Consider the following 24,320-nt stretch of genomic DNA (forward strand, 5'->3'; position numbering starts at 1 on the left):
TAGCTGTCTTCAGACACTCCAGAAGAGGGCGCCAGATCTCATTGCGGATGGTTGTGAGCCACCATGTGGTTGCTGGGATTTGAACTCTGGACCTTCAGAAGAGCAGTCGGGTGCTCTTAACCACTGAGCCATCTCACCAGCCCCATAGTGAGATTTCTAATATGGGGGTTCTCACTGTGTTGCTCAGGTTGATTTCAAACTTGTGATCCTCCTGCCTTAGCCTAGCTGTGATATAAAGGTTTGCAGAGGTTAAATGCTTTAACTGTGCAGTTATTTAGTCAGTAGAGAAACAGTAGAAATGTTAACCCAAGTGCTCTTGACTGCAAATCTGCACTAGGTCTTACTGTACTGGATTCACCACCAAAGAGGATTTCCCAGTGTACAGATTTGAAAATAAGAAACTGCATTTAGGTATAGAATTGTGTGTTCAAAAATGGTTTACCAAACTTGAACATTTTTCTTACTGAATCTTATACCAAAATAGCAGGTACTAAATAACATTTTTTTTTTTTTTAATGTAACCTTCCAGCGTGAGATGGCATCACTGAGAATGGCTAGCATTCTGATTGTTAAAGTAGTTAGAGCTGTTGCTAAACAAGTCACTAGGACAGAAGAAAAACAGCCAAATTATGTATTCTGGGAGAAGATTAAGACTTACAGTTAGGTGAACAGTTACATGTTGAAGTGGTATTGGAACTGTAGGGCCAGGCTAGTGAGTGCTCAGGGACCTTATAACAGGAACATTGCTCTAGCCAAGTCTTCTGGGAGTGAAGCAAAGCAAAGGAAAGGGGACAGCTAGTGTCAGGGTACCATGACAGCGAGATCCAGGAGCTAAGGCCTAACAAGCCAGATAACAAGAGTCTCAAACCAAGGACAGAAAGATTACAAATGGCAGCCAATTCACAGAACATACTGAGAGGTCGTTCTTGAGTCTGGGCAGGCAAAGCAAGTCCTTTGTCAGACAGGGTTGTAGAAGAGCTTATTTACAATGTTTTCATTTTCCATCTTAATGACTGTGTGAAGGATGTGTGGGAGATGTAAATGGCACAAATCGAATTCTGACAGAAAGCTTTGAACGAAAGAGAAGGGGGAGCCATTCTGATCCAAAGGTAGGATTGTGGGAAAATCAGGAAAATTGGTGGAGTTCCGAATCCATCTCACCAAATGGGCTGACTCTAGCCTGAATGCTGAGCTAGACGCACTGAGACACCTGAGTGTGTTTTCCAGTAAGGGTATGGTGCAGTTGCTTTATAGATTGTTAGATCTGGAGGCAGGGGAGGGGAGAAACTCTGGCTCTCAGAACTGTCTGGGTGTCCCTGGCAGTACGAAAAGCTTAGGGGAGACGGGTTGGTTGTGGAAGAGAACTGGAAGCGTGAGTGTAGCAGGCCTTATTTCAAATCTTGGTTCTGTCATGTACTAGCTCGTGCCTTACTTCCTGTCCACTACAGCAGTGGTACGGGACTTCTATACCACACACTGGGAAAACACAGAGTGAGCACTTCAAGGGCCAGGTTTCCTTCTAATCTTGCCTGTATTTACTCTATTTATGTATCCATCTTATGGATATTCAGTGTGAGAGACACAGTGGTTGTCAGTTTATGACAAGTGAAGAACTTAAAGGAAGTCACAGAAATTGCCTACAGTCACATCTGTTTTTAGAAAACCAAGATTCAGAGTGATAGCAGCCCATTCGCTTAGCCACCTTGCTGAAGATACCGGCGATGAAGTAGAGAATTCCAAAGAGGAGTCGATTGAGATGCCAGTTAAGCTGATGCCTAGTGTGTGAGATATTCCAGGCTTTTCATATGTAGCAAATGCAACACTAGGCTTGGAAAAAGATTTCTAGGTCTGTAGGTAAAAAAGGACATGAGTGTGCCTTAAACAGAGGGAACTAAGCAGAGGGGTTAGGGATGGTGGGGCGAGTTAGGACTAGAGGAAGTGTCAGCACACATTGGGGGCTGTTATAAGGGTAAGGGCTCAGACTTTATGTATAAATGCCATCTGAGAAGTTCCCATAGAATTTGAAATGGCCACAGTGACCCAGTGGAAGGTTTTAGAGGGGTGTTCCGGTAGCTACTTAGGAGAATTCTTCCACAGTCCATAGGAAGGGTGATGGTAGCCCTGCACCGTTGGCTTTGGAGGGCCCTGACAAGAGGTCTTAGAATGGACCAGGGATCTACAGGTGGCCTAGGTGGGAGAATCTGGAGATAGTTCCTGTTGGTTTTGTTGCCATTGTTTTTGCCAAACTGACTGTTGAACCTAGGTCTTCATTCATGCTAGGACTGAGATCCTACCTATACTTTTTAAGATTTCAGCCATTGAAGTATCCGCAGAGTGGGGAAGGTTGTTGGAAGCAAAATATAGGGCTTGGTCAACAGTAAGTTTCTCTTGAGCCTGAATGTTTTGTGTGAGATGTATGTGCTAGAGAGTAGCATGTAGTAGGGGTGGTAGATATAGAATCTCAAGCTGTGAGATATGACCCTGCCAGGGGTCACATATCAGATATTCAGTATTTACATTAAGATTTGCAGCAGTAGTAAAATTACTTATGAAGTAGCAACAAAAAATTAATTTTATGTTGGAGGTAACTACATAGGAACTATATTAAAGGGTCACATGGGGACAGTGAAATTTTAACGGACATAGAGATCTCTTACAGAATAACCTCCCTCTTCATGTTGCTGGTACAGAATGGTGAAGGAAACCAGGTTTATAAGGAGGCATTGCATTCTCCATAAATGTCTGTGTGTGTACCAGTCACTGTTACTTTCAAGGATCTATATATTTTCTGTCTTTCCTTCGTTATTGTCATTGTTGCTGTCATTATCTTTACTGGGTGTTGTTCTCAGAGCATCATACAGTTTGGACAGGCTGCTCTGTTTATTCATTTTCTTAGCCTCTAGAAGGATCTGAATGTATGTATAGCTAGCTGTGTTTGATTTTGATTTTTGAGACATCTTGCCATAAACTCATTCTCCTGCTTCAGCCTCCCAAGTGTTTGGATTGCTTGTGCTGCTGGGCATGGCTAAAGCATATATATTATATGCTTTTAAAGAGAATAGTACCTTGTTTAGTTCCTACTTTTTTCATTTAGGTAAGCACAGTCAAGGAAACCACAGTATGCTGCACTTTCTTAAAATGTCTGTTCAGTTTGTCTAACCAAAAGATATTTAGCCCTGATATTCCAAATGCTTGACTTTAGAATCTAGATGGAATGTTTAGAAACCATTTTCTGGTCTTAGAATCAAGCCATTGTATGCATCAGTGTTGATCCCTGCTCCGGCTCGGTGTCTTTGGTGAAGTGGTGACATAATGGACCCATGTCAGCAGCTGTCAAAGAGTACAGTGAGGAAACAGGACGGAGAGCTAGGTCCTCATGGATGTGCCTGCTTCCCAGAGTCACCACGTCCTTCATACATTTCAGATTTATAGCTATTTATGTGCAATGTACTATCATAGGCACTCTCCAGAAGATGCTAAAGTTAGCCATTTGTAAATATTAGATTGCCAGTTTGATAGTTTAGATATCATCTTCTGATGTCTCCTTTGGTATTTTCTCCTTTTAAAAACCAGTACCATTATGTGGGGAATGTGAAAATAAATCTGTAGGAAAGAGAAGAGGCCAATTATTCCCCCATTTGCTTTTTATTAATTACTTATTTTATGGGGCCTGGAGATTGAACTGAGGGCCTTACTCAGGCTCGGCAAGCATTCTCCCACCAATCTACCTCTACGGATACCTTTCTTTTTCTGCCTCCCCTTAGTTTGATCTGCTAAAATATTTGCTAAGTTAAATGCTATCTATCCATTCATTGAAAATACTCTTTATGTGTAGTATCTGACTTGTTTAAAGTTGTTAATTTTGAAATATTTTATAAGTTTAGATTCAGGATCTATAATCTCTGAGCTGATTCACAGGTTATTATTAACAATATATCTTTGGTTGGACCCTCTTACATTTAAGCATATTTTGTAGGAAATTAAATTGTATGTGCACATAGTTTGGCTTTAACTGTTCTATTGCAAAACAATATCCTCCCTATTCTGAAGATCAAACCACAGCTGATGTGTGAACTTCTCTATTTATGCTCAAGTATGGTGGCACCAGTACATAAAAGGTTGTTGGACCCTAAAAACAAGTAGAAATAATTGACTTTGTATGGCATGGTGGTGAAACCAATTTCACTCTTTGGAGATATCTTTGTACCTTTTCTGTCTGCTCCATAGAATTTGGGATCAGCAGACTGGAACAGAATGCATATTTAAGCAAATAAAAACATTGAATACTATAGCTTTGTGAATTATTAAGCATTTCACATTCTTTTTTTATTTTTAATTTTTGTATTTTTTGGTTTTATTTTATTTTATTTTATTTTGAGACAGGGTTTCTCTGTGTAGCCCTGGCTGTCCTGGAACTCACTCTGTAGACCAGGCTGGCCTTGAACTCAGAAATCTGCCTGCCTCCGCCTCCCAAGTGCTGGGATTAAAGGCGTGCGCTACCACCGCCTGGCCCACATTTCACATTCTTGCAGATTGTCCCTCAGTCACAGCAGAGTTCATTCACCTTTAATCATTTTATAGTGCTAATGTGTTCATAGCTCTATTATACCTTGTTCTGAGAATGCTCTGTATTTCAGCCCTCTATTAAGCCATTAGCCTGGTTTGATTTCTCTTCAGTCGTGCTAAGACTTGGGGTGCCTATGTGTTCTGTTCTATGAAAGTAGTGCCGCTCCAGATGCTTCCATTCAGTCCTGACCGATGATAACTGAGTGGTGGTGTTTCTTTCTTGCAGATATGCCGATCTTTGGTCTCTGCCCAGCACATGATGATTTCTACTTGGTGGTGTGTAATGACTGCAACCAAGTTGTCAAACCGCAGGCATTTCAATCTCACTATGGTAAGTGCTGCACCAAAAGAATCAACAGGCTGGAGACAGCACAGGGAGGCTTATCAGCACCCTTCCCTATAGGATGCAGACTTTTAATTCATAGAAGGGACTAAGAACTATCATGCTGGATGATGTTGGATGTTTTTTGAATTTTATGTTTGTGAGTTGCATTTTTGGTTTTTCCTGAAATCTGAGGAAAAAGTTATCTCTTGAAACTTTACATCAATATTGTTATAGATTTCCTGAGACAGAGGCTCTCTATGTAGCTCTGTTTGTTCTGGAACTCATTCTGTAGACCAGCCTGCCCTGGAACTTACAGTGATCTGCCTGCCTCTGCCTCCCAAGTGCTGGGACTAATGGCATAAGCCACCATACAGAGCACTGTCATTGGAAAAGAAAGTCAGTCAGTTGCAGTATTTAGAACTTGGGCCTTTGAAGCTTAGAATAGATTGGATTTTTAAATTTAAACCTGTAAGAACCACTGGTTTTTCTTTTTTCTTTTTTTCCCTTGAGCAGGTGACCCACCCTTAGTTTGCTCTTCACAATACAGGGAGCAGTGGCAACTTTGGTGCTACTACTGGGACTATTAGAATGGATGTGTAAAGCCACCAGTAGCGCTTAGCACACCTTAAATCTGAGGAGGTCAGTAGGGTGTACCCTGATCCAGCTCCAGACACCAGAAGGCCATAAGGAGGAACCCTGGTTGTCCAGCAGTGAGTAATTGAGAGCCCGTGTAGAGAAGTAGCCTTCACACGAGTGTTTGATGAGTACAATTGTTCACTCTCTATCTATAGGTCCCGTTTTTCTGTTGTTAAGCCTATTTTGGAATGTCTAGAAGGTAATTTTTAGTGACCTTTCACTCCCTGAAATTGGAAGTGTTTTGATGAGAAGATACAGGCAACTGGACAGCTTATGTACCAAACAACTGTGCTTGGTTGGTCCAGGCTGGTTTCAGAGTGACATTACTGAGCTCAGAGCCAAGAGCATCCAGTCTGTCTGGAATGTGCTAGACATCTCTCATTAGCTAGAGCTGATGTACCCATTTGTGGACGAGCCCTGTACAAAAGCAGGCTGGGAGTGACTCACAGGCCTTCACTGTGTGTTAATAGACACTTGTTGCAGATACTTATGACCAGAATATTATACAGTGTGATGCTTCTGGGAACTGATATATAGACTAGATTAGAAGGTCACATAAATAAACCGTAAATGTGCTGCTTCTTGCAGGACCTCTTAGCCTCAAAAAGGCCCCTTGGTTGTCTTCTCAAACTGCTTGACCTAGTGATGAGAGCACATCACACAACCTTGATTTCCTCTTTCATAGTCTAGGGATGCAGGATCAATGTCGGACAACCTTAGCCAGAGCACCAAGGAAACATATACGTATTTTTAAAACCACTATTTTAATACTGAAACCATCCAAAGATTTAATTTTTCTGGGTCTTCATTTTAGACTGTCAATAGAAGTGGAGAAAATATCTTAAAATCTAGTGTTTACTTTCTCTGTCAGTCCCCACCAGTATACTGACAATCAAGACCTGAGTGTGGGGCTGAGGTCCCTCTAGTGGTGATAGAAATATACAGATTACAGGAGGGGTCCTTGTACAGGATGAGTGTCCTAGAGGCCTCTCTGATTCCATAACATAAGAGAGAGAGTTGGTAGATTTAGGGAGGGGAATGGAATTGGAGACAAATCAGCCTGGGGCATGATGAAATGGAGGAGGCTGCCATCCTGTTTGCCTGCATGGAAGCTGCGCACAGTGCCGAGGAGAGCCACCTCTGTTCCTGCCCTGTTACTTTTCTTCTGTGACAGAAATTGGGAAAGGAAAACTATTTTGGGAAATCTTCCTTTTTGATGAAATCCCAGGAAGACAGTTTCAGCATTCCCTTTCCATAGTTAGTAATGATAAAAATTTATTTTCAAAATCAGAATCTTGTCAAGTAGACATTGTTGTGTGTTCACTGCAGTATAGATATAGATACTCGCTAATTTATGGTGGGTTCGCATCCTGATAAACTACTGTAAGTTGAACATGCATTTAAATCCTTCGATCTTAGCAACCCTAGTTTAGCACCACTCACCGAGGACAGCTTTTTCCTATGAGGCTGGCTGGCTGGGTGCTCTGGGCTGCTGCTGCATTGTCACTCAGCATAAGGATCTAGCTTGGAGAATGGGCAGAATTCAAATCTCAGACTACAGTTTCTGCTGAATGTCTATTGCTCTGACATCATTGTGTGGTCAAGGCAGTCATTAACATAGTCTGATTTTGTCCTGACTGTAGGAAAACAGCTTTATCATGAGTGCTCCTTGATCTTCAGGCTCTTCTTGCTTGCATTTATGGAATCTTGCACTTAAGGCTCCTGGACTATGTTGGGTGGTTTGGATTCCTGTAGATTTCAGCCTTGGGAGTCAGGGCTTGTCTTAGTAAAAGTCATACCTGCCGATGGAGTGAGTATATCTTTGATAAAAATGTGTTACTAATTTTCTGTGAACTCATGTGTTGCTGGTACTGACTGATTTTTAGGAACAAATAGGCAGTTGCTGTAAAATCCTATTGGTTCATTTAAAACCACCAAAGTTAGGACAAGAAAGGACACTACCGTGGCTGCTTATAACTTACTTACAATTGGTGGTATAGGTTTTGAGGAAATTGGTGAACAGGTAACAGCCCTGTTGCCTTGAGAAGTGTGCATGTGATTTTTCCTAGCCTTTGGAGGAAATAGCCAGCCGCTAGCAAGTATTTCCACATGGCTAGTGGTCTTGACGGCCGATCTCCCCGTGACGTTCCCAGGTTTCCTATCTGACTGCATTCTTATAACTTGTTTTCTTTCTTGGAACTGCATAGTAAGGTATGTTTTCTTGAAGTAATATATTGAAATACTCCAGCCTTCCTCGTGTATGTTTTTGTTACTAAGTGTTAAACACAGGATGTTTCATATGGTGAACATCAGATTTTAAGAATATACTTTGCATCAGTGGATTAACAAATCCTCTCCTGCAGGGAGGTCTCTGATAGAGCTTCCCAATACCTGCTTCACACTCGCCACCTTAGACTCCTGTGAGAACCCAGGCACTGGCAGGGTAAAGCTTCTTTGGCTGGTTGTGACTGGCAAGTTGGCCAGTGTTCTGTTGTAACGCACAAACACTGTCCACTCTGAGGCTATTACAGGTGCTCGCTCACAGGGGCTGATGCACACCTACTCAGAGTTGTTAACTCTAGCACTGATAAGGGGAAAGAGGCTCTGTTTTTAAAAATCTATTTTAGCGTCTTTGTATCATGTCAAATTGCTGCTGAAAATGTAAATCTGAAAGAGGACTCAGGGTAGAGCTCAAAGTGTTAGTCTTTTGAAGTGGGAGTCTTTTAGTGAGTTAGTGATGGATCTGTTGGCCTTATACTACTGAATAAAGTGTGTGCCTTACTACATATCTTTTCTCGGGATCCCCACAGGCAGAAATAGTGTATGGTTAGAGATGACTGTAGCCTGCTTCTGGGGTTGGGTGCCTTCCTCCTATTGACTGACTGCCAAAGACAGAGCCTCTAGATAGGTCCCTCTACTCTGTGTCCTGCTGTTTGTTGTTTATTTGTTTAGGAAGAGGGCCTTGAAACACCACCAGCGCCTTTCTACACAGACAAGGGAGTTATCTTAAGTAACAGAAATAGACGAGAGATAATAAATAATTCAGCCTGGACAGGCACCACATTTATGATGGCTATAATTAATTGAAACCCTGATCCAATGTCAGATCTTGAAGCATTTTTCTTTAGATTGGTTAGGCTGATCTACTCATTACCCTTTTGGGTAAGCTTGACTCTCTAAGGTAGGGTATGGTAATGACTTGTGACTACGCCATTCATTCCCAATATTTAATCAGGCTCTAGCTGACTAAATTTGACTTAGTGACTTAATTTCACTCACTATGTTTCTTTAAACCAGTTTTTATTGGTATAAAACATGTACAAAGAAAACTCTAAGGGAAACAGCATATAATGTTTACCGTACAGGATGACAATGTAAGATAAAGAACATTTAATTCTTTGTGGCTGGTCATACCAGTTTTGGCTATGAACCTGAGACCTGCCCCTCTTGTTTAAAAGAAGGCTAGATGACTGGGAGTGAAGTGGTGGGTGATAGCAAGTGTTAGCTTGTTTCACCACAAAATAAATGAGGTTTGGAAATGTCACTTGTTTTCCTTACTATTTAATGTTAATAATGTTTGGAGTGAAGTATTTCAAGTTTTGGGAAACGCCAGCTTAAACTATTGAATTTTATTTCCTTTGATGATTTCAGACTTGGAAGCAAAATTCTAGACTCTTCTGTCGCTCTGCAGCTGGATTCCATGCCGGTATCCTTGTCCACCAGTTGCTCTTACTAGTCATTATGAGTGGGTGCGAGTCCATTCGTCAGGCCTTCTGTTTACAAATGTTGGTCATAAACTAGCTGTCTCAGTCTGATCATCGCTGTGATCTTAAGGCTCTTTCCGTTTTGAATGAATTGGATGCTTTATATTTTGTGGGTGCCAGCATAAATTACATTTAACAAAATGTCATTTTCATCAGATGGTGGGTAATTTACTCAGGAGACATCACTCCTGGCTTTCTTGTGTAGTTATTTGACTTAAAGGATGTTAATGTAACAGTAGAATGATGTTTACTCTGAGACCTGCTGAACTACACCTGCCCATAAGCTCCTCATTTTTATTGTTGATAAAATTGGACAGGTGCTTGTGACCTGTGATTGTTCTCATGGTATTGAGTTATTTTGCATCGCAGAGGGCTTGCTATTTAATCGAGAACAACCACTCCCTCTAATCTGATTGTCTTAGACTAAGGAAACAAGGACTTAAAGGTATTCTAGTGTGTTATCTTATTTGAATATTTTGGTGACTTTTTGCCTAAAGAAAAAAATCTTAACTCCGAGAAAATTTTTTGCCAATGAAGTTTATAGCCTGAATATTTTCTACTTTAATATTTTGCTGATAACTAATATTTTTTAAGATCGACATTAATTGAAATATCTAATATTCACAGATTACTCATTATTTTTAATAGTACTTGGTGATTTCCAAAGTATTTTTATACAGATTGCTTCACTCTCTGTTTTATTCTGAGTGTACAGATGAAAGTCCAAAATTAAATTTTATTTGCACAGATAAAATGTACCAAGCCACCTATTTCTCTTGCAAGTAATACGGATGGATAGCTTTAAAAGGAAAGCCTAAGAAGACATAATGAATTGTACATGTCCTAGACTATTAGAATTAGTGACAGATGTCTTGTCTCAGGTCAATTTTTATGTTTTCTTAGAGTAGCTGGATCAGCATTGTAAACCAGTTACTTGAGAGAGACTTTTGGTCATTGACAGATGCAGTTGATGGGAGGTGGAAGCCAGAGTCCGCAGTAGAGGCGGAGCCAGCAAGTTGGATTTCTCCTGTGCCTTTGGACTTAACTCTGAGCCAAAGCTGAGCTCTCTTTTTTAGTAGAAGAGATCTTGTAGCTCTTCAGAGAGTCTTACTACTGTTCATAAATAAATAAACAAACTGATAGAACTGCAGAGCAAAACACACATGTGCAGTCTGGGAACAGGGACCTCACCAGAACAGGCACAGCTCAGCAGGAATGATGTCAGGGTGAACATTCTTTCCTTCTGTACTCACTGATCCCGGAAGTCAGTCCAGGAAGATGGTTTGACCTGCACTCTTTGCAACTTAATAACATGTAAAATAAGTTCCCATTATTCTTTTCCATAAGGCAAATAGTGCTGATTAAAACTACAGACAAGGTCAGTAGCGTCAGATAGAGGGTGTCCTCATTCTAGATAATATCATTTTACCTCTCTTCCTTAGTCATGTAATACGTAGAGACCATTACACTGATGTTCTTTATGGTATTTGAAAGGAACATCTTAATTTCTAGTTATACAATGGATTGATTTTTTTTCCTCTTATTGATACCTGCTTTTATTAATATCTGTATCATTGGGATTTGCTTTAGAAGACATTAAATAGTCAATGACATTATTCAAATATCCCATGCCCATTAAAATGCCAGGGATTTCTGTGTACTGTTAGCAGAATGGTAACTCTGATATCAAGCAGTCTGTATTCTGTTTAGGGAGAATGGAGAGACAAAAAAATGAAAACAGCAAAATGAGTGTTTAAAGACAGCATATCTAAGGAGTTGGTATTTCAACTCAGCAGTAAAAAAGTATGCAGTCATTTGAGATCTGGAGGAAAGTGTTTCATGCAGCAGAAACAGCAAGTGCATAAGGCCCGGAGGGGAGGTTGGCAGAAAGTCTCGGAGGAGGCAGAACAGTGCTGTCTTAGTTAGGATTTTACTGCTGTGAACAGACACCATAAAGGCAAGTCTTGTAAAAAACAACATTTAATTGGGGCTGGCTTACAGGGTCAGAGGTTCAGTCCATTATCATCAAGGTAGGAGCATGGCAGCATCCAGGCAGGCATAGTGCGGGAGGAGCTGAGAGTTTTATGTCTTCATCCAAAGGCTGCTAGTGGAAAACTGACTTCCAGGCAACCAGGGTGAGGATCTTAAGCCCACACCCACAGTGACATACCTACTCCAAACAGGTCACCTATTCCAACAAGGCCACACCGCTAAGTGGTGCCACTCCCTGGTCCGAGAATATATAAACCATCACAAGAACAAAGGGAGTCTGGATTGAAATTGGAAAAGGGAGATCACGTCAGGTGATGCCTTAGATTCTACAAGATGTGGGAGAAATCAGTTGTTACTGGAGGACTGTTGAAAAGTGTCAAGCTCTAGTTTTGATTGCTTGGTGGGACTTGAGTCACACAGGGAGCTTACAGAAATCAGTTAGTGTGTCGTTTTTTCACTGGCTAAGTTTAAGAGGTCAGTGAGATAAGGTTTTGTGGTATCTGGGGCAGTGGGTGTCTTTGGAATTGAAATCTGCTTTGGAAGTAGAAGGCAGCAAGGACTGCTAGTGGACAAGGTAGGGGCCTTGTGGGGAAGAGAGCAATGACTCATGGACCTTACTTGGTATAAGGGGCTGCATGATTGACCTGAGCTTATGTAACCATAAGCTTTCAGTGTGTGCATGGGCATCCACATCTTAGCGAAGTGCACTGCCCTGAATGAGAAGCCTTGGATGTGTTTTACTCAGCTCTTAGGGATTGTTTTAAAGATTGTAGAGGTAGGGAAAAACCGATGGTAAATTTGGAAAGATGATTTTTATTCTTTTCAGCTCTTTTGTGTTTATTTTCCTATTGTTACTGTTTTGTTGTTGTTTTAGTCATAAACTTAGTAATCTAAATATGCAAGTCAGAAAATAAAGAAACATGTATATATTTTTCTAGGACTGACTTCTCATTCTCATCAGTAGCAGGATTTTCTTTTCCTAAGCCTTGGGTTCAGCTGGATGTGAGGGTGGACATTGCTGATCGCAGCGCTCTGGAGGCAGAGGCCATGCAGTCTCTGAGTTTGAGGTCAACCTGGTCTTCATAGAGGGTTCCGGGCTGGCCAGGAATACGTAGTGACACTCTGTCTTTAAGAAAACGAAATACTTGGATTCCATTCCCAGATCCAGTACAGAGGGGAGGAAAAATATGACTGCTTTTCTAAAAATTTATTATTATTATTATTATTATTAATTATTGGGGGAGTAATGCACATGCTAGAAAAAAATTAACCAGTAACATAACTGCAGTCTTAATGAACCAAGTTCCTCCATCTTTTCAGAGGTCCAGCTTGATGGATAAGCTCTTAAGTTGTTATTAGACCCCAGTCAAAAGAATATTTGCCTGTATTTCCATCCATGACCATTTAGATTTCTTATAAATTTACCTCTTTAAAAACCTGTTAATGTATTAATGCCATTGCTATATTTTTTTAAAAGCTGTCTATTTTTTCTTATTAGTTCATTGTAATTACTTTAACCAGTTCTCTGACAGTGAGCATTGGGCTTTTCAGTGCTTGGTTTCTATGTGCAGTATTTTCAAAGAACCATCATTCTGTGAAACTGTCCGTATTTCAACACATTATTTTTCTACATGGTAGCCAATCTAGGCTACTCAGTAGGACTTGGCTGTAGTGATTTAACAATTTATGAATTGTTTTGACAGTTCTGATTTGGGTCACTAAAATAGCATAAATGTAAAATTTTGACAATATTTTTGCATGTACATTGTTCACAATACATTTGTGTCAAAATACATACACATAGATATTTGTAATTCAACATAATGAAGTCAAAGTGGTTAGAAACCTGTTTGTAAAAACTAGTGTTATAAAGATACCATGATAAACTAATAATTTTTAAAAGTATGTATGTGTGTGTAGTGAAAACTCAGTGACAGTTTTGACTTGCCTGCTATATACAGAATTCACTAGCTATTATGAGATAGGCTGTTTTTAAGATTTTACAGGGAACACTGTAGAGAAAAGTCAGTGTTGGGATGTTTGCTATGCAGTGTTCCCTGCACCCCCTGCAACCCCGCAACCCCCAATTCCCACAGTCATCTCACATGGCCAGTTTGTTGACTGTTAAAATACCCCTGCTCTAGCCCGGCATGGTGGCACACACCTTTAATCTCAGCGCTCGGGAGGCAGAGGCAGGCAAATTTCTGAGTTCGAGGACAGCCAGGGCTACACAGAGAAACCCTGTCTCAAAAAACCAAACCAACCAACCAACCAACCAACCAACCAAACACACTGCTCTTTCTAGAACCCTGCTAAAGCTATGGGCTGATCACGTGATTGGGAGATAAGGTGCTCAGTGCTTCTATATTGTGCAGCACCCCCACCCCCCCCCCACCCCCACATTCCAGGGCGTGTGCTTACTCCAGCCTCCAATTCAATGTCCCAAGAGGAATCGAGCACTGGCTCCTTAAGCTTCTCTTTACTGTGCACTGTATTAGGGTGTGCTACTGTATTTTCCCAAAAGAACCTCCATAGTTTTACATATTTTTCATCTTGTATATTTGAAACCTGGGTGGTGGTGCTGGTGGTGGTAGTAATTATTATATTAACTTAAAGGGTAAAATAAGTTAAAGGCCCTTGAGGTAGCTCTTCAAGTAAAAAAGATCTTATCTGTAAGTCTTATCACAGGATTTTGAATTCTGGAACCCATAGTTGAAGAAGTTGTTCTCTGCCCTCCACACATGCACCAACAAAGAATAAATAAAACTTTTCAGTTAAGATACAAACAGTGCATTCCTAGTCATACACGATGTAAGACCTGACATGTACTGCCTTTGGAGTTAAAAATAAAATGTAGAGGGGTCCTGTCATGGCAGGTATGCTGAAGAACTCTGGTAGACTGGCTGTATGTGACACTCCACATGAGAGGCTAACAATACCTTATAGAAAGTTCTTGATCTTCTAAAGAGTGTCCCTAAACATGGAACCTATAGAAAATAACACAGATCACTAATGAGAAAACTGGATACGGTCAAAGCGGAAACAGATGTTAGAAAACTATAAGACTTGCTTCAGGGTGGTAAAGTAGAAGAGGTGATTCTTCAGGCAGAAAATGAACTAAGTCTGGAAGAAAAATGTTGCAATGGGAGCCATGGGAGCCATTGGTGGAAGAGCTTCCTGCTGACCAGTGTAAGAGGCCAATATGATCGCAGTGTCTGAGGCTTGATGTGAATTAAATATTCTGTGATGCAGAAAACATACAAACAAAAAACTAAAGTAAAATTAGTTTTCATTGCCTCTTATAATTGCTATGCTAAATTATCTAATTGTCCAAATTCCTAATATTAAAGATTCACAGTGAGCTTTAGAAAGTTTGCCAGAGTTGCAAATGGGTCCTTTGTTTGTGGTTCTGTTGTGCTCCTCTGTGTACCTGTTGCTGTAATGTGCTTCCCACAGAGGAAGGGAGCAGCTCAGTGAAGCGGCTGTTTAATGCTGCCGCACATTCCACGCAGCTCAGGCTTCTTAAGTTCCCTTCCCAGAGAATTTTTTAACTGACCACATTTTAATCGATTTATTTTGTGTATGTGTATGTTGGGTGTGTGCGCGCCTCAGTCTGCGGAGGCCTAGGAACAGGTTGCAGGGATCGTTTTCTCCATGTGGGTCCCACAGATCCAACTTAGGCTGTAGACTAACATGTACTGCTGAGTGGTGATCTTGCGCATGAATTTGTTTATACTTGAAATTGTTAAGCAACCTTTAAAAAAGGTATTTTGTTGAGTGTGTTAAATACATAAATTCAGCCAGGAGGAGTGATACACACTTATAATCCCTACACCCGGGAGGGGAGGCAGCAGCAGGAGGGTTATTCCAAATTGGAGGTCTGGGAGGGATCCATAATGAGTTCAAGGGCTGCCTGGAATATAGAGCGAAACCCTGAGTCATAAAAGCAATGTGTGCTACATTTTTATGTAAATAAGCAAAATGAAATCATCCCAAATATGATATTCAGTCTTTTTTTCCCCTTGCTTTCCTGACTACTCTAACTGCATAAGAGTCCATCCTAACCTCTGAACTGTCAAAGAACTTAATATTCCTGTGTCTGTTTTCTCATTGAGAGCTAGGAGTCTTGTTAATAGGTAGTTTAGTAACAGAGTTACAAAGTGCTCATGTTATGCACATTTCTGCTGCCTCCTTAGCAGTATCAGGTGCTTGTTCTCAGGTTTCCAACAGTCCCCACCACTCTTAAAGAACGGCCATGCTGCAGCTTCCACGCACGGCCTGAGATGGGCTTCCGAATTATTTTTTTGCCTTTGACCCTTTGAACAAAGCCACTCTTGGGCATATGTGTAAGTGTGGTGATAGTGCATTGTGTGAGTCTCAAGAAAGGCTTCTGGGTCAGAATTAGTAGTCATTGCATTGATGCTAGCTGCTGCTAGATGGATTTACAAAAGGATGGAGGTTTGTTGTGTCTGTTGTTACTAGCCATACCGAATACTAACCCTATGGGGGGGGGGGNGATGGATTTATTTTCTGAATTTCTATGTACTTTTCTAAAGTCTCTCACATTGTCTCTCTTTTTTTTTTTTTTTTTTTTTTTGGTTTTTAGAGACAGGGTTTCTCTGTATAGCTCTGGCTGGCCTCGAACTCAGAAATCCGCCTGCCTCTGCCTCCCGAGTGCTGGGATTAAAGGCGCGTGCCACCATGCCCGGCAATCTCACATTGTTTCTTATACACATGCGCACGCAGGCACACACAGGAGGCAAAGAATTATTTCAAAATGAGTGACTTTAAAATACTCAAACAATTCAAAGTAATTTTTAGCATTGTAGGGAATTTCTGTAAACATTCTGTATGGCTTTTACCTTGGGTAGGAAGGTGGAATTGTTCAATCTGGGATTCGTTCCTGCAGAGTGTAGCATGGAGTGAGCGTTCAGCAAGATTAATTGCAAGGCCAAGGAAATACATCATCATTTTTCTGGTCTCAGCATCCTCTTTTCATTTGGTGTAATTCATTATCTCTTAATAGTGTTCATGTTTGTCCATCAATTGATAACGAAGCTTAGGAATCAGACAGTGCTTCACACACCTTTGTAAATCAGACCATGGGGGATAATGTATTATTTGTCTGCCTTACATTCATGAAGTGTGTGATTTGGCCCTGAAAAGCCATCGCTTGATAGATCAGAAGAGGTAAGGCAGAGTAAAGCTACTGTGTAGGATTAGCCCCTAAGGTGAATTATCTCATATAAACTTCATTTCCCACCTCTCCTAATGAGCATTGCATAATAGCATGGGTCTGTTTTTTGGTGAAGCTACCCTGATTCTAAGATAGTAGTCTTTGAGGCCCTCAGCTGAATGAATTGCTGGGTATTTCCAAGTTTGAAAATACTTTCTTCCCCTTTCAAGTGTTCCTTGGCAGCAGCTAAGGAATGTTAAAGCTGCTTTAAGTGCCAATTAAGGCCAATTATAACCTGCCTGGCCTGCTGAGACCGTGCAGTTAGCGGAGGCCTGTGTTGTACGATGAAGAACTGCCTGCTGCCAGCCATGGGAGCATAGAATTTCATAACTGCCAAGGGCTTGTTTGTTCTCAGAGCACGGGATGACACTTGTGCTGTCCAGGAAGTCCCGGGGTCTGTGAAGGACAGACTAGTTTATGTAGTACTGATAGTACCGTAGTACTTATGTAGTGAGAGTACATGGTACTCTTACTTCTTTCTTCAGAAGCTGTCTGACACCTGGGTTGTAATGGGTGATAGAGCAGACTGAGTGCCTCGCTGTGTACTTGGTATTGCAGTGCATGCATTGTTTAATTTACACTCTACCTGTAGGAGGAGGCATGATGCTAGGTGAATCCAGATCCTTTCCCTTGAGTTGGAACTGTTAGACTGGTCTCTCTGTGCCCTCATCCCAGCCCTCTGGCTGCTCTGAGTGCTGGTTCCCAGGAGAGGGGGACCGCTCCATGACTCTTAGCCACAGTGGAATGGTAATGTGGATGTCCTTGTAACTATGGCACTTACAGAATTTTTGGTCTGGAAGGGTGTTATTTACTTTCATTAAAATGATATTTTCATCTTTTTAGTAAGGTGCCTTAATGATTTTCATAAGAAAAAATATGTGATAATCAAAACCAAAAAGTACCCAAAAAGCTTTCTGAACACTGTTGGGAAAATAATTTAAGCAATAGTAATGCTTTTCAAGAAGAGCAAAGCTAGGACTGGCCGAAACAGAATTTTCTACAGGGCATTGAGAAGTAGTGTTTTAAGCTTTAGTGTGAACTTTATTCTTAATTTTTGTGTTTATGTACAGCTTGTCAGTGTAAAAAATTATGTTCTCCTCAGTCTTCACTATCCCTCCTGCTTTCTCTCACACAGTAAAAGAACAAGCTCAAAGTTATTTCTCTTAGGTATGGACATGTCTGCATCCCAGCTGCCCTGAAGGCTGAAGTAGGAAGTCAGAAGTTTTAGGGCTAGCCTCATTATTAGCAAGACTGTCTCAAAATAAAGTAGGCAGTAAGTAGACTACAGGGATCTTCCCTAGCCAGGCACAGGGCCCTCAGTCCCAGAGCAGTCATAGATTGCCTGCTTTCAGGGTCTTTTTTTTTCTTACTAGCACTGTCACCATATACAGAAGGGGACATTAGAAAGGCACTCACACACACTAAAAACACAAGTGGATAATGGCTGTTCTTAAATTGTTCATTTTTTTTTAGATATTAGTGAGATGGAAATTAAAACTAGTTTGAGGTACCATTCCCTCTCCCCAGTCAGAGTGGCTACCATCAGTAAATCCCAATAGTTGGTGAAGAGTATTTGCAGAGAAAGGAATCCTCATACATGGTTGGTGAGTGTGCGAATAGCCATGGGGAAAGTCAGTTTGGAGATGTCTCAAAAAAAAAGGAAAGGAAAAGAACCACCATGTGACCACACTGTTTTACTCCTGAGCACACACACCCCCAGAGAACTTCACACCCAGGTAAAGAGTGTGACACTCCAGAGTTAATTTAGAACTTGTGTTTCACATTTTCTCTTTTTCTCTTGCCTTCTGGTAAAATCATTTGCATCAGAGTAATTCATGACTTGGTGCTCTCTCCCCTCCCCGTCTCACTTTTGGTCTCTTGGTCACTCACACACCCAATCATACAGGATTTATGTTATCTTTCCCCCTCTTTTCACATTTAAAAAGTGCTCATTCTGATGTTCCAAGCTTCTCTGAGCTGTTGTTACCTTTAAGGTCAGATCAGCTGGGCAGTCTCTTTAACTGGAGGGTTTGTCAGTTGGCAAAAAGGGAGTAGTGAGTTGTATGGAGATTGTCATGGTGCTCACATAGGGACAGGATTGCATACTTATAAGGATCCACAGAAGGCATTTGTGTTAGGAGTAGAATGTGGTAAACACTTTTAATCCCATCACAACAGGAGGCAGAGGCAGAGGCAGAGGCAGAGGCAGGTAGATCTCTGAGTTCAAGGCAAACCTGATCTACAGAGTGAGTTCCAACACAGATAGGACTGGCTATACAGAGAAACCCTGTCTTGAAAAACAAAAAAGAAAGGAAGGAAGGAAGGAAGGAAGGAAGGAAGGAAGGAAGGAAGGAAGAAAGGAAAAGAACAGAAAGAAAAGAAGAGAAAGTAGAGGAGTTCTCCAATTCAGGGATTGGATTCCCAGCCGGACAAAAAGCGTACGGTATTGTACAGATTTTGAAAATAAGTATCAAAACAGGCCCAGATTATTGTTACTTGATTTAGGAAGGAAAAGTTTGTTTAATAGGTTTGACACTTAGTGAGTCTAGCTAGTATAGGGGAAAGGCTACTGATATTTTAGAAATACCATAATTCCTCAGGTTTTATAATTAGGCCTATGCTTTTTTTTTTTTTTTTTTTTTTAAGTAATCGCAGCAGTTACATTGCTACTCTACAGTTAGTCAGATAGTAACAATGTTGAGTAATTCACATTTCAGCAGACTACATTTATAAATTCCATCTTCAGTTCTGACAAATTGTGTCTCCTTTCATGTGGAGCGGTGAATCTCAACCTGTGGGTCCTGACCCTTTGATGACCCTTTCACAGGGGCCACATATCATATATTTTGTGTATCAGATATTTACAGCAGTAGCAAAATTGTAGTTACAAGCAGCAACAAAATTTTTATTTTATTTATTTATTATTTAATTTAATTTATTTATTGTTGGGGAGTCACCACTATATAACGAAAGGAAGGTTGAGAATCACCGATATAGAGGAATTAATTTATACCGGCTGGCAAGCCGTCTATGACCTTATTAGATGAAATTAGACTCCACCCACTGTTTTCTCTTGATCTGCCAGGACCTTTGTAATTGAAGTGGTTTTTACAGTAGTAGGAAATGTTACATAACCCAAACATGGAGCATATCTGGAGTTGGTAGGCAGACCCACATCATGATGCAGGTTTGCACTGAAGCACAGCAGAGCTCTGAAGAGAAGGTAGCCAGCCAGAAGCCTCTTCAGAGCAGCCCTTCCTCCACAGGGAGCCAAGAGCTCCGCTGGGTGAGTGCTTCCTGGTAGTCTTCACAAGCTGTGCTTGGCCTGGGGCCTGGTTCTAAATAAACTTGTAGAAGGTAGGTTAGGACTCTGCTCCCTCGCATAGAGCTGGGCTGAGTCTGGAAGAGTTTATGGAAGCGTCTCTTCCTTCTGGCTTTTGTCCTGTTCTGCTAACAGGCTTGGAGGGGAGGACTCTGCTGCTCAAGTGCTAGAGGGAGGGAGCTCTGCAGTGCTGGGGGGATCAGTGCTAATCTCAGCAAGAGGGATTAACTGCTGCAAGCTGTCTGCAGGAGCCATTCTGAAATGTCATTTGAGTGATCTGGCCAAAGTTCAAATGCAGGCAGGAGTGGAGTTTGCTATTAACTTTTGGAAAATGCTGAGGTTTGCACCGAACAAACAGCTCTTGTATTTCAAAACACTGAGAAAGCACTGGGTACTCCCCTCTAAAAATGGAAGAGCCTTGTAACACCCTCTGTTTTGTTTTTTAATCTTGTGGTGAGTGAGGTTTCATGACAGACATCTCAGCGTTTCCTGTAATGTGTTTGAAAGCTGTTTTGTCCCGGTACTTCAAATTCACAGTAAATTTCAAACAGAACACTGTGAAGAACAACTTCAAAATACAGACAGCAACCTTGGGAAGTCATTCAGCAGCTAGAATGGAGTGAATAACATTACAGTTTCTAACTCCAATACTGACTTTTGTTCAGTTACATTGTTAGAACACCAACAGAACTGTGCTTTGGGCCAGGAGGAAGATGACCACAAGTTCTTCAGTTTTTACTGGGCTCAAATTTCATGCCTTCTTCAAATAATGAGCTTGACTGGGTGGTTTCAGCTCAAGGTCCCCAGTTATAGAACTTTAAAGATAAATAGAACTTGAAACTTTAATCAAAATACGAAGTGTCTTAAACTGCCAGCGTTAGTTAGCGCTGTGCTCTCTGGTGTTGTTTGCTGTCACTGGTGGCCTTTCATTTGTAGACAGCAGTCACTTTCTGTTTAGGAAAAAGCTTTACTTAGGGTTACCAAGGAAGCACCCCAGCCTCACTCCAGGCTGATGGGTGTGGAGGTGGGGGTCTTTTAAGTAGTGTTTGCCTGAGGGCTTGTTGTTGCCACCATGTGATTCATTAGGTTTTGCTGTCGTCCTCTGTCCAGATAAGATGGAATAATACGGTTGCAGGATTGGAGATTCCTGAGACAGACTGAGCACAACACTCAGCAGGTGCTGCTCTTAGTCCCTTGCCTCTCGGAGTCAAGCCTCCTCCTTGACCTGGAAGATGAGACTTGCACAAAAGTTTCGCCTTGAAAAAGCAATAAAAAAGTTAGAGGTCAGCCTGATCTATAGAATGAGTTTCAGGATAGCAAGGGCTACACAGAAAAACCCTGTTCTTAAAAAACAAAAAAGTAAAAAGCAAGAAAAACAAATCAATTTATGTAGTTATCAGGTTTACTAGTTTTTGTTTTTGTTTTTTTTTTTTAATGCTCTCTTTACTTGTGGATATAAAACTTCCAATTTATAGGAAAGTAGCCTGAAGTTGCTGATGTAGCCCACAGTAACCTGGAACTCATGATGAGTCTTTGACTTCAGCTTCCTGAATGTAGGGATTACAGGTGTAAATCACCTGGCTAATTTACTTATTTTATTTTAGTTTTGTATTTTTTTTAAGACACACACATACACACACACACACACACACACACACACACACACACACCAGTGCTCTGTCTTTACACATACCAGAAAAGGGCATGAGATCAGTCAGTGCTCATCTACAGTCCCTTATCTTTGTATTTCAATCCTACCTACATAATAAATTGAAATGTTAATGACAACTAAAATTTTAATGGCAAACTGATGAATTTATAGACTGATCACTCCCCCTTACACACACACACACACACACACACACACACACACGAGTTGTATCTAGAGACTGATGGATTTGGGAGTTTCACCTTTTATTTATTTTTTTTTCCCTTGATACTCAAGGAATAAGAACACTTAAAAGTAGAAATGTGATAGAAGGTCCACTTGATGATAGAGGTCAATTTACTATAGGCACAATGATTGGACTTTCACTATTTTTCCCATGGCTCCTAGTTTCCAGAGGACAGCAAAGAGAGAGAAGAAGTCCCTTGGCAAATAGAAACATCAGCCAGCTTGTTATTCGTGGATTGGTAGCAGATGCAGTCAACAGCACCTAGATCACAGTGGTGGCTTAAACATGGAGACAAAACATGGAGACAACTGGGTTCTTTTTAGAGCTGTTTCTTCTCAGAAGGCTCTCTCCCTTGTGTCATATGTCTGAGGAGACAGTGACCCTCAAGTAGAAGTCTGAGTCTATACCAGAAGTGTAAATAGAATACCTTCAGGAAACCAGGTGGCCATCCAGAGTGTTCATTCTGTTTTCCTTCAGAAAAGGTGCGTCATGGCAGTGACAGCGAGGAAGAGGTGCGATACTCCAGCTGCAGTAATGAGGGGTGCTAACACTCACCGCTACCCCCTTCTGTCATTTCCAGTGCTATATTGGATATTTGGTACCTATTAAAAGTGTTTTTACAAATGCTTTCAGAGAGCTACAGGTTAAGCAGGCAAAGGAGATGGACCCACAGATGTTCTGTAAGGTTTTGTATTTCTCACATACTTGGAAACAGTTAAAGGACAGGCAGTCGGCTTGGGAAGCCTTCCTGGCAGGAAGACTATTGGAGGTTGCCATATTCCTTCTCCTTTCTTAACAGCATTATTTACAGTCCATTCACGCTTGTCCCTTCCCCCACAGTGGAGTCACTCTCCCTTGTAATCTGCCCTTTGTGATCTGCTCTCTTTCATGCAGCAGAGTGAATGGTGTGCTGCAGTGTGAGCCCTACCCAGAGATGTGGAAATGCCAAAAGGCCCAGTGGCTTTAGGGAGGCCTTTATTTTCCTCAGAAAACACTGACTTAAGGAGCTTGATAATTTGATTATAGACCTTTGGTGAAAAGTTGTTTCAAGTGGCCCAAGTGCTGTAAATGACTCTCTCTTCTGCACTTTTCACTTACGTTTTCTTTTTAAAAGCACCTCTACATTAGAAGAGAGGAAAATGCTTTGGCAGAGGTAGCAGTTGGAGACTAATCTGTTAGGGCAGCCAGTATTGAAATCATCCCTTTCATTTAAATCTCTCTAGTGGAAATGATGCCAAGTGCTTTGTGTGAAGAGTTTTCGCTCTGTGTGTTCTCCAGTGCTATTCGTAACCCACCTAAACACGCTGAAGCTGCCTCCCAGCCCCGGCTCTGGGTAACTGTTCTTTGATGCACTGCATGCCAGAGGTCAGCTCTGGACTCCTCAACTTGAAATTTGAATTTTCTGGGGACAGTGCCCCCACCTGGCTTCCTTTTCAGCAATTACACCACGGCATCATAGCTTCTCTGAGCATCCCATGTGCCAGGAGAACCTAAAGAACCAGAGTCATAGAGAAAGCAGATGGGGAACGAAGGAGACCTGTGAGAGCGAGTGCTCGCTAGTCAGATATATGGAAAGAAGATGACAGGGACAGGAGACAGCTGGGACCTGTGAGAGGGATGAGACCTTGTTAAATAGCCCTGTCTAGTCAGTCCATGCTGAGAGTTTTCTATGGGCTGCCACGTGGTTTTATTAAAATAAATATGAACTCCTGCATTAAACTAAAGCCATTGTTTGACAAATACTGCTTGGAACAGTGCTAAAGCAAACATTGTCCTAGTGAGTTGGTACATTTACGTAACATAGAATACTGGTAAGTAATAAACCAAGTGGGGGGAGAGTTAATGAGAGGTCTGAAGCATGACTACTGTGCACGGCAGCTTTAGCGAGAACACTGTACAGTTCAGAGTTGATGTGTAAGAAAGAACTGCTGGGAGTTTGAAAGCCATGATTTACCCCCTCTTTGCAGATCTTTGTCTTGGATATTCCTTAGGAGGACATTTTCATAATGAAAGGTAGATGATACGGGTGATGCTTTTTCCATGCTGCCTTTGGCAGGCTGAGAGTAAATTGTGACAATTGGGGTTGGTGAAGCGCATTGCATCTTTAACCTGGACATAAGAACAGTTATACTAAGTCAGTGAAGAGGCATCTTATGAAGGAAAGAGAGAGTCTAAGCTTTCAATGAAATGTGTTGCTGTATGGTATATGCCTGGCCAAGAAGTGTGTTTTTCATAGACTTGACATGCTGTAAACAGGTATAAGGCTGATCCTTAAGTCTTTGCTTTAACAGCGGATGATGGTGGGACATTTCTGCAGTGAGATTTCCAGAGACTGTATGAATTTATACATTGCCTGATGCCTAATGTAGTCTTCCCTGGCCAAATCTTGAAGTGTGAGTTTCATTTAAAGAAAAGTCATGGGCTTGATAACCTTACCAAGTTGAACGTGTACCATAATACCTTCTTCCATGCTGTTTCCATTTTTTTTCCTGAGTTTTACTTGAGACTTGTCAGGAGTATAAGCTAACTCTTTCTTTAAAATGTTAAAGCAAAATTGGTTGACTATACATTCTTTGTTGTGGAT

At 41.2% G+C, this 24,320-nt stretch overlaps 1 protein-coding gene and 1 pseudogene across 5 annotated transcripts in view; both read left to right on the top strand.

Annotated features, from left to right (window-relative positions):
* Atxn7 (ataxin 7) overlaps positions 1-24,320 on the top strand; it is a 139,036-nt gene that overhangs the window by 80,908 nt on the left and 33,808 nt on the right. For all 5 annotated transcript variants that reach the window (XM_029469048.1, XM_029469051.1, XM_029469050.1 and 2 more), the window contains one exon: positions 4,793-4,897. In XM_029469048.1, coding sequence (XP_029324908.1) covers positions 4,793-4,897 — 105 coding nt within the window. The remainder of the gene's footprint in view (positions 1-4,792; positions 4,898-24,320) is intronic.
* On the top strand, positions 14,034-14,532 carry LOC110309382 (annotated as a pseudogene).

This window comes from Mus caroli, chromosome 14, assembly GCF_900094665.2.
Source record: "Mus caroli chromosome 14, CAROLI_EIJ_v1.1, whole genome shotgun sequence".
Lineage (NCBI taxonomy): Eukaryota > Metazoa > Chordata > Mammalia > Rodentia > Muridae > Mus > Mus caroli.